At 33.4% G+C, this 11,044-nt stretch overlaps 1 protein-coding gene across 1 annotated transcript; it reads right to left on the reverse strand.

Annotated features, from left to right (window-relative positions):
• Window positions 1-332: 332 nt before the first annotated feature.
• LOC105973258 (uncharacterized) lies at window positions 333-4,180 on the reverse strand. Its single transcript, XM_012998280.2, has 4 exons — window positions 3,302-4,180; window positions 2,994-3,192; window positions 1,174-1,632; window positions 333-986 (listed from the first exon to the last, which is right to left on the reverse strand). The coding sequence occupies exons 1-4, from the start codon at window positions 4,150-4,152 to the stop codon at window positions 564-566; spliced, it is 1,932 nt and encodes a 643-aa protein (XP_012853734.1). The 5' UTR covers window positions 4,153-4,180; the 3' UTR covers window positions 333-563.
• Between the last annotated feature and the right edge of the window lie 6,864 nt (window positions 4,181-11,044).

Genomic DNA, 11,044 nt, shown 5'->3' on the forward strand with positions numbered 1-11,044 from the left:
TATAAAATATGTTTTGGAGAGCTAACTTATAAAACTTATTAAAGAAACAATGTGTCATAAAAGTTAAAATTTTCAAACATCTTCACATGAACACCGTGATTTTTTTTTTTCCTGAATTAATTTTAACTCAAAATTAGAAGAAAGTTGGTCCATCTCGAATGCACTACTACTCTTTACAATTTTCCTAGGAGTAAAGCTTCAATAAATCTTCATATTGTACATTTTTTGTTAGAATTTTTGACATGCATGGTGTTAATCTCAAATTAAATATAATTTTGAAAATAAAATGCCCCGTTTTCATAATTTAATAATGTGCTCAATGCTCATCCATATGACAAATATAATTTTCTATTATTAGATAACATTACATTATGCATCACCACAAATTTAGAAAAAAAGAAAATCACATCTCATGAATAAACAAATAGATCTCCCCACCAATGCATGCATGCTTTATTAATTAATACATCTCCGATCCTTAATTAGGTATATATGTATGCATGGGGTAATTTTATTAAATATATATCTCCTTATATTTTCCAAGGAGGTGAAAAATCGACAACCTAAATTTTGAAGGGCACAAGATCCGCGTCAATTTCTTGAGGTATTCGTTTATGCGGTGGGAATTTAGGAAGAAGGCTGGCAATGCGCTTTGCAGTTTCCAAATAGTTTGTGTATCTGCATAACATATCTTCCTTTTTCGTTTCCCTGTCATCACTATTTTCCTTACATTTTTCCATGTTTAATGCCTTGACCATATTGTTGTCTAAAGGCGACGAAGATCCATTAATAATGTCGTAGTTGAGTGGATTATTTTTCTTGAAAGTCCAAGCACCAGTTTTCCAGCTAAAATGGTACAAAATCAAGAACCTCTGGCCGTAAATCGCTATGAATTCTATCGCAGCAAGAACGAACTCTACTTCTTCCTCGGCCATGTAGTATGGGAAACTCACTCTTGTCCACCCTGGCTTTATTCCACCATAACCCTGTCGTCGTCGGAAAAAAAAAAAATAATGATAAATAAGGCGTCATGTTGTCTCTAACTATTTTGGCGTATAAAATGAATAATAAATTGATGATAAAAGACAATATAAAGTCCAAATTTATTTATGTAAAAGACATTTTTCTCAAGAAAAATTAGAGAAACTTAAAAAAAGTTAATATGCAACTGACCTTTTCGATGATTGACCTAAATGCGAGCGACTGGTGTTCGTCAACGTTAAGTAACCTGTGTCCATAGGGCCCGGCGCAAGCGCATCCTCCACGGGCCTCGATACCGAATAGGTCATTGAGAAGCTTGGCAACGAAAGGCCCGTGCAGCGGCTTGTCTATTGTGTTCCCCGTTTCTCTCCAAAGATCAAGGCCCGATGAATTGATCTTATTTGTAGTGGAGTATACGAGGAAAGATAAGATGGCTTGTCGTTTTACAGTGGTGTTTCCTAAGACGGAAATGTTTGGGTTCGAAGCAAGTCTTTCGAATGCTCGACCGATGTACTTCTTCTCTTGCTTCTCGATCGCTTTGTAATCAATGTATTCTTTTATCCAGAAAGCAAGTGCAGCTCTTACTTTCTGGATTATTGGTGGTGTTCCTGCATCTTCTCTTTCTTCTATCTTCTTTGAATATAGTGTGTCCTGAAATATATATTTGGCGGGAAAATATAGTTAGTAAAACTAATTAATTGTATATGACTTGCAAAAATTTTAAAGGACTTAAAATTAAGTGCTCTGACATAAAATTAATTAAAGGATAAACGATAAATAATTTTATGTCAGAGCACTTAATTAAAAAAAAAAGATATTCAAATTTTTTGTTTTGCAAATATATTCATCTCATTCGAATTTATTTGCTAATAGAGAATTCTTTTTCATATATACCAAAATTCTTCTAATTTCTTGCAGCTCTAATTAATTTCAATTTCATGATTTGCATCCGAATTTCTCCAATTAACCAATTTTAGCTCTTATTCTAATTTTGACCGCCGTCGTCAGAGACCGTCGGTCACCGGTGTTGATTTTTTTTTTGAAATTTTTTTTTCCGGCAGGTCAGCCACTGTTGACCGTCATTTCTAGTGTTGGTTTTTTTTTATTCTTTTCAAAAAACTTAGAAAAAAATAAACAAATATTTTTACTAATGTTACTGTCTTGCCTGTAATATTACTGCCTCAGACAGTAATATCGCAATAAAAGACATGTAATATTACTCGTTTGAGTCAGTAATATCATTTTATTAATTAATTTTATCGTCTTGGCCTACAATATTGTTGTCTTCCATCCTAATATTATTGTTTTAGATAGAAAAACATGAGATGAATTTATTTAGAAACTATTTTTTAGCTAAACAACATTTAAGTTTCTTGTAATAGTTCTATTTGTGGGTTGCCCAATTAAATCGATTTAGATAATGTTTTGATTACATCTATGCTGCACGGACACTTCTAGAAGGTGAAGAGTCCCCGTATCCGATACCTGGACACTCGAATACTCCCGGACACTTCTCGGACACCCGTGTCGGGCCGTGTCGTAATTTCGCTAAAAGTAGGATACCCGTATCGGGCAGTGTCCACAATTTTAAGAAAATTGGGACACTTCTCTTACGTTGTAAATGAGAGCTCTAATAAAAAAAATGCGCATTTTCTTTTCTTTGTAATATACATTTCCTCTGTTTTCTTTGTGAGTCCACCAAAAACTCCAAAAGTCTAGCATGCGACGGCGATCAAGAACACGAGCAACAAGGGCGAGTGGTTCTCTTATGCGATGACGACTTATACATATTTTTTACAATTTATAAATGTACCCCTATATTTTTATTATTTATAAATATACCCCTATATTTTTTATATTTACGCGTATCCCCCACGTGTCCGTATCCTAGTTTTTTGGAAATGCCGTATCACCGTGTCCGTATCCGCGTATCGCCGTGTCCACGTATCCGTGTCCGTGCACCATAGGATTACATATATGAATATAATAAATATAGAAAGAAAAAAACATGCCTGGTGTTTGCCGTTGACAAAGTCAACAGTTCCACCGCCGCAAGTAGACGGCGGCGACGAACCCAGCCGGTAAAGTGCCTTGCTCATGAGCAATATCCCCGGTGTACCTGGACCACCCACAAACTTATGCGTGCTCAAGAATATCGCATCGTAGCCGTCCATTTCTCCAGATCTCATCTCTATCTTCGTGTATGGCCCACTGCATTTTTGCATTATCATAACAAGTCAAATATTAATTAGCATAAAGCGATATGTTCAATGATTAATGACACGTGGAAATAAATAAATAAATAAAACGGTTGGTTCACCTTGCTGCAAAATCGAAACAGGCGAACCCACCGAAGCGGTGAAGAAGCCTGGCAATTGCGCGTGTGTCCGTACATATTCCGGTGACGTTGCTGCATGCCGAGAATGACCCTATTATCGGCCGGTTCTTCGATTTGTAGAAACCTAGCTCCTTCTCCAAAGCTCCGACGTCGACGCGCCCCCGGTGGTCGAGGCCGATCTCCACCACATCCGCCGCCAGGCTCTGCTGCCACGTCAGAATATTGGAGTGGTGTTCGTACGGCCCCACAAACACCACCCACTTCTCTTCGTCGGTCAAGCATTTCGACAGTATTCTCTCTCTTAAAATCGACGGCACGGCTATACCCATCACTTCCTGGAGGCGTTTGATCGCCGCCGTGGAACCCGACCCACAGAATATTATGGCGTCATCTCCGCCGCCGCCGAGGCATTTCCTGACGTACTCCGCCGCCTCGTGCACCATCTTCGTCGTCTGGTACCCAACGTAGCTGTCGCTGGTGTGGCTGTTCCCGTAGAATGGGAGCACGTTGGCTGCGATGTAGTTCTCGATGCACCGGAGTGATCGACCGGAGGCGGTGTGGTCGGCGTAAGTGAGGCGGCGCCTCCCAAACGGGGTGTCGAACTCCGCATCCCCGCCGATGATTTGAGAGCGGAGCCAGCGGAGCTTGTTGTCGGTGGAGTCAGTGAATCTCGGGACACCACTTTCAAGAACTTGAAAAGATTCGATTCGACGAAGGATCGAAACATGGGCAAGATCATCGTCAGTAGTATTAGAGCTGCTGCTGCTTCTGGTGGTACTTGTAATAACATGATTGTTGTTGCTCTGAAAAAGAAGATGCTGTTCAAATTCCATTTTTATGAATTTTAGTTTGAATATTTCAATGTACAGTATAATACAGGTATATATAGAGATTTCGATGGGGGGAGGGGTAATTTGGGGTTTTCACAGATTTGCAAGTAGGTTTATTAATTTTTAAATAGTTGAGTTTTGGTTTATTTATTAATGGGTCAGTCAATTAGGACTGGTCGACCATGCAAGTTGGTCACAACTTGTCATCTGATTACTTCTAAGTCTGCCGAAGGGCCCATTTGTTTTTTAACTCGTCTTCTTTATAACTATTATTTAATTACTTCCAATATAATGAAATATAAACATCTCATACTTATATAAAATAAAAATACAAATCAAATTATAGGGTCAACAATGACCAGATTTTGTTTCGACGAATAGAGTCAACCACGGCGGTTCATTTTTCTTCCATGAAAAATTGTGATATGTTTATTATATTGAAATTCAGATACTTGAAATAAAATTCTAAATTCTGCATTATATACATAATGAAATCAAACATAGAAAACAAAGTAATATATACTATATTAAATTTGGGCTAAATACAATTTGCACCCTTAAAGTATAGGGGTGGTAACACTTACCCCTTAAAGTTACAAATGTAACACTTACCCCCCTCATTAATGAATTTAAAGGTAAAACTTTGACTTTGAATAATGTGGCATTTTTGCTTCCCAAATTGTCCTTCTAGCAATTATATAAATAATGAATATGTATTAATAAAAAAATCGGCAACTTTGCAAAAACTTAATTTTATTATTTCAATATTGTAAATTTAGGAATGAAAAAAATGGAATTTTAGTTTCATTTTTGTATTACCTTGTGTTCATTTGTAGCTAATAAAAAATTAATAAATATTCGAATTTTAATTATGATTTTATAGTTTATATAGTTATTTTATGCTTATATGACTCTAATGTAATCATACCATTTTTTTACTTTGAGAATCACAAAATGTATTCAAAAATTAATAAGAAATTATAATTTAAACGTCTAAATATTTAAATATTTTTTTATTGAAATTTATATTTAAGTAACTGAAATAAATTTCCAAATCAATAATTATTATAAAAGAATTGGATGTTTAAGTCTTGAAAATATTTTTTTTCCTTCAAATGTTTAACGTATTTTATATATATTTTTAAATAATTGAGATTTTTATTTATATTAGGGTCTATAGTAATTAAAATGTGGAGTTAAACATAAATCAAAATATTTTTTTAATAATTATTATATTTTATAAAATTTAGTTTTTGAAATATTATTAAAAATATATTATTATATATGCATCAATATAATAGCTAGAAGGACAATTTGGGAAGAAAAAGTGACACATCATTCAAAGTCAAAGTTTTATCATTAAATTCATTAATGAGGGGGGTAAGTATTACATTTGTAACTTTAAGGGGGTAAGTGTTACCAACCCTATACTTTAAGGGTGCAAACTGTATTTAGCCCATTAAATTTCGACTACTTTAAATGAAAATTTTAGATTCACCAATCACCATTTTGTGCATGCATTCGTTTCATAATTAGGTAAGAACTCTGAGAAAATATTGGTTTTTAAAAAGTATATAAATATGTTATGTTAGAAGCTACTTGGGATTCTAATTTGAAAACGAAAAATCGGAGGAAAATTCTATTAGTTTTAATATTCCCAGATTGAACTCTGATTTGAAAATTGAAAATTGAAAATTCATGACACACGTGTGATTTGTAAAAGGGGAGGAAAGTTGTTATGTATTGTTTTGAAAATTGAAAATTCTATTAGTTTTTATATGAAATTATCTTTTTTCCTTCTTGACCATGATTTTTTAATTGTTTGCTTGTGCTGGAAGCTCATATAACAAGAGTAAAATGGTACGTTTGGATGAGATAATTTGATTTGGGAAGATATTTAGAGGAATTGTTTGAAATCCGCCACAATTGCTTAAAAAACAACTAAAAAGGAGAGGTGTGGATTTGAAATTCTTTTTAAAATCACTCAATCTAAAAATGTCCAAGGAATTTGTTATTATGAATCTGAAATTTCTCATCCAAATCCCTTCATCCAAATGCACCCAAAGAGAACATTATGTAGTGAAATTGACTTTGGCTTTTTCGAGAGAAAAAAAAATCTACTCTCTTTTAAGACGATCAAAGGATTTTTCTTTTATGCAAAACGAAGATCGGTTCTTCAGGAGAGGAGCTTACAAGATTTTGGGAGGAGGTTCATCCGCCGACTGAAGGGTTTCAGTGTTGAACGGGGTTCAACAATACATAGAGAATCCTAGTATAATCGAAGTCACTAGTTTTGAGTATTGCACAAGAATGGCGTCAAGGTAAACATATAGTCCTTAGTTTACTGTTTAAGTTTTAAAATTGTGCTTGTAAAACTAAAATAGTAAAAAATTATTTTTGCAGATTCTCGTGAATGTAGAGTACAATTGTATCGGAACCACATTAAATTTGTGTCGCTTTTAATTATGTTTCTATGAATTGCTATAACATTTTTACGCGATATTAATGAAAAACTGAAGCTGATACTAATAATTAAAATTTGTACGAAATTTTAGATAAGATTGTTGATTTTAAATGCCTATCAAAATCCACTCGTTCTGTTGAAACAGATTACTTGTTACGGCATAAGGTGTGGTAACAGAATTCTTGTGTTGTCACATAAATTAACCTACTAAAAGCAGAATAAAAAACACAAGAATTTAATGTGGTTCGGATACAAACGTACCCTACATCCACGAGGACTTGCAAACTAGTTCAGATTTACAGTGTACATTAATAGGACTTAATAAAACACTAAAGACTCCCTCTTTATGTTATACGCCGTTCTTGCACACGACTCGAACTTGTTGAGAATCAAAACAATTCCTCCATCTGCACTCTTGGGCTCCTTCCAATGTTGAACTCCCTTCAAACGGCGGATCGACCTCTCCCGAGATCTTTTAAGCACTTCTCCCGAAACGCTGAGTCGTAGTAAATGTTAAGATTTTAGTACGAGACATTGTACGGAATTCTTAACATTTACTACGAATCTAAGATTGTCTCGTATTAAAATGTACTTTTGTTACAACTTTTAATCAAAAAATATTGTAGTAAAAAACTATTTTTCTACAGTTAATATTTCTTTCAAGAAACTTGATACTCGATTGTGTTTGTTAAAATTACCCTCCATATTCTCAATTTTGAAATTATATTCTCTAATTAATGTTAGAATCTCTATCATATTTTAAAGGCTTTTCCAACTACCAAAAAGGTTTTTTTTACAAAAATAATTAGGGTCTAAAAACTAAAGAATGATCTCTATTTATATTCTTTTCTTCATGCATTCTTATAGAATAGAAAATAAGATTAATATATGGCAAAGTTTACTTTGATCCTGAATTATGGGTGTGTCGTAAACGCACTATTCAATTACGAATCATGCCAAATACCTTCTCATGTTTGTATTTCATTTGAATAAGAGCAAAGTTTACTTTGCACCTCTCATTATGGGTATGTCGCAAACACACCCCTCAATTACGAAACGTATCAAATACCCCTCATGTTTGTATTCCATTTGAATATGTTGACATAACCTATTGACTTTTTTGTTGCTTTTTTTTTTTTTTTTGACATTTTACCCCTATAGTGTAAGGGTTCAAAGTTTACATGTGTCTTATGTTTTTTTACCTTTTTTTTTTCTCGTTATTTTTTCATTTGAAATTAGTTCATTTTTGCTTCATTTTTTTTTCTCGTAACTTCACTATAATATCCAGCTCTAGTTGTTATCATGAGCTCAACATATTCAAATGGAATACAACTACGTTTCGTAATTGAGGGGTGTGTATGCGACACAACCTATAATTTAGGAGTGCAAAGTGAGCTTAGTAATTAGGGGGGATAATTACAGTTTTGGTCCCCCAAGTTTGCACGTTTTTCTGTTTTGGCCACCCATTTATCACCGTCAACAAAATACAACATTCAAAATACACACTAATGTTGTCACATTTTAACACATTTAGTCCCTCCGTATGTTTGACCGTTAAGTAGTAACGGTAAACGGTTGAATTAGGGTTGAATTTGGGATTTTTCATAGAGAAAATTGCACTCAGACCCCTGCATTCTTTTAAAATATTCTAAAAATAAACCCCTATAATTTTATTCAACCCTAATTTAACTTCAATTTCATCATTTAATCAATTTTGGCAAACGACCCCGATTTTTACCACCATTACCGCTGACCGTTGATCGTCGTTGATTTTTTTTTATAACTTTTTTCGGCATTTACTTTTTTTTTTTTTTAAATATTTTTTTTGACACCATTCACCGACATTGTATTCTCGGTTAATAATGTTGATTTTTTTTTTCTTGATTTTTTTCGAATTTTTTCCGGTGACTTTTTTTTTTCCGATCAATACAATTACTGTATAACACATTAATAATTCTATATTAATATCTAGTATGGTAATATTAAACTTACAAACTTCTAACAAAGTTTTTATCTAAAATTCTAGGACCTAAATACTATTTAAAAAATTTCTAAAATCCATAATTTATTCCCCTCAATTTTTTCTTCGTGGAACCGCCAGTCCATCCCAAATTTCTTCCCGAAAAAATATGAACAAGATGAATTAGGCATGTTTGGAGTAATTTGGAATGAAATAACCATTATAGTACAACGATTTTTGGGGCTAACACCGGCCGTTTGTTTTTATCTTTTTTTGTTGTCTTAAAATTTTTCCGTCATTGAGATGCGTTGACTTTTTCCTTTTTTTATTTTGACTTTTTTTATGATATTATTTTCTTGCCGATTATCAGCTTTGATTTTTTTTTAAATTATATTTTTCAAATTACTCAAAAATTAAATAAAAATAAAATAAAAATTAAGAAAAAAATGTCATCGTTGTTAACCCGACATTCAACATCGGTCAACAGCGGCAAAAAAAGATCAATCAAAAAAAGAGTCAGCGGAGTTAAAAAGAAAGTCAACGTAGGATTACCCAATTTTGAAAAATCGGGGTCATTGGTAAAATTGGTTAATTGATGAAATTGAGGTTAAATTATGATTGGATATTTTTTAGAGGTTTTTAGAATATTTTGAAAGAATACAGGGGTCTTATTGCAATTTTCTCAAAGAAAAACCCTAAATTCAACCGTTGACTGTTACTACTTAATGGTCAAACAGACGGAGGGACTAAATGTGTTAAAATTTGACAACACTAGTGTTGACAACGGTAAATGGGGGACCAAAAGTGAAAAACGTACAAATTTGAGGGACCAAAACTGTAATCATTCCTAATTAGGGTCTAAAAAGAATGATCACTACTCATATTTTTTTCTTCTGGAATAGAAAATAATATTTGAATTTGATTAAGTTCTTTTACTGGGGTTAAATTAATATAAGTGGATTTGATTTGAATTTACACATTTATTTAATTAACAAAAAGTATATAGTTTGAAGCCCTTGAATAATTTTTTCTTAAAAAGTAGTATCCATTGCGACGAAAATTTAAGGCCCTTTTAAATTGTCAAATTTTGGAAGACCTTGATTGCGGCCGCCTCCACCTATGCCTTTGACCGGCCATTTTGCACGGTCACAAACAACTGAATGTGCTAACAACTAGAGAATAAGGGATGGACTAGCGGTTAGATCAAGTGAGTTTTTGTCAGTTGATTCAGGTCGAATCTCTTTATCCATAGTCGCTAGATCGAATTTGTCATACTTGGTTAGTTTAATGTGGTTTATGTTTCCCATATATTTACCCAATGCGCGCGCGCGCACACACACACACACACACACACACACACACACACACACATAGATATATATATATATTAAATAAAAGGGAAAATTAGCAAGAACACCCTCATCTTGGAAATGTAGGTAAGTAAACACCACATCCAAAAAATAATTAGAGAACACCCCTTAGCTAATATTCTACCCACATGATATTTTCATAGTTCCAAAATTACCTTCAATTGTCCAATATATTTTTTCAAAACCCTAGTCTCCCTTTTCATTTATCATACGTACACACACTCTCTCCTCATTTTCCCTCTTCTTCTTCCCCTCTCTCTCTCTCTCTCTCTCTCTCTCTCTCTCTCTCTCTCTCTCTCTCTCTCTCCTCCTTTTTCCTACTCTTCTTCTCTACGTACTCTCTTTTTCTGTGTGTTTTTTTCTTTATTTTCTGCTTGTTATATTTTAATGGAGTTCGTCAGTAATGTCGTTAATGTAGGATTCCATTTCTTGAAACTGGGAGATTGGAAGATCCAACTCCCATTATGGTTGACAAAGTGTGGTGTGGCGGCGGTGTGGTGCGATGATGAAGCAAATTTAGGGTTTTTTGTTGGTTCGGGCGGATAACGGCGCGGGTAGAGAAATTCGTGAAGACTGGAACTTTAATCGACTATGTACATGTTCATAATCGATTATGTTAATCTGACTATGGTCTGGTAGTAGATTAAGGTTAACCGACTCCAATTTTTTTATTCTTTTGAATTTTTTGTTTATTGATTCTAATCATATAAATCTATTATAATCTTTGTATATTTTTTGTTTTTGTAAAATATAGTTGATTTTGTAATTTTTTGTAGTTGTGATTTGTTATTTTTAGTAATCAGATTCTTAATCGATTATACTTATATCTCATAGTCTATTAATATATCTGATAGAGAAAAAAAAAAGTTAAAAAACGAAAAAGAAAATTAAAAAGAAAATAAAAAAATAAAATAATAAATAAATAAATAAATAAAAACGGCTGAATGTGATGGGGCATAATTGGTGATAGTGTTGAAGAGGTGGCATGAACATAATTGGAAAAATAGGTGGCTGAAATTATGAATGCGTTTTTTTCAAATGATGCAAAATAGTTTGTGTCTCTCCCTATTAAAAGAAGTATTGAAAAGAGGTTATATCAAA

This window comes from Erythranthe guttata, chromosome 8 (genome assembly GCF_056151865.1).
Source record: "Erythranthe guttata isolate IM_541 chromosome 8, IM_541, whole genome shotgun sequence".
Taxonomy (NCBI): domain Eukaryota; kingdom Viridiplantae; phylum Streptophyta; class Magnoliopsida; order Lamiales; family Phrymaceae; genus Erythranthe; species Erythranthe guttata.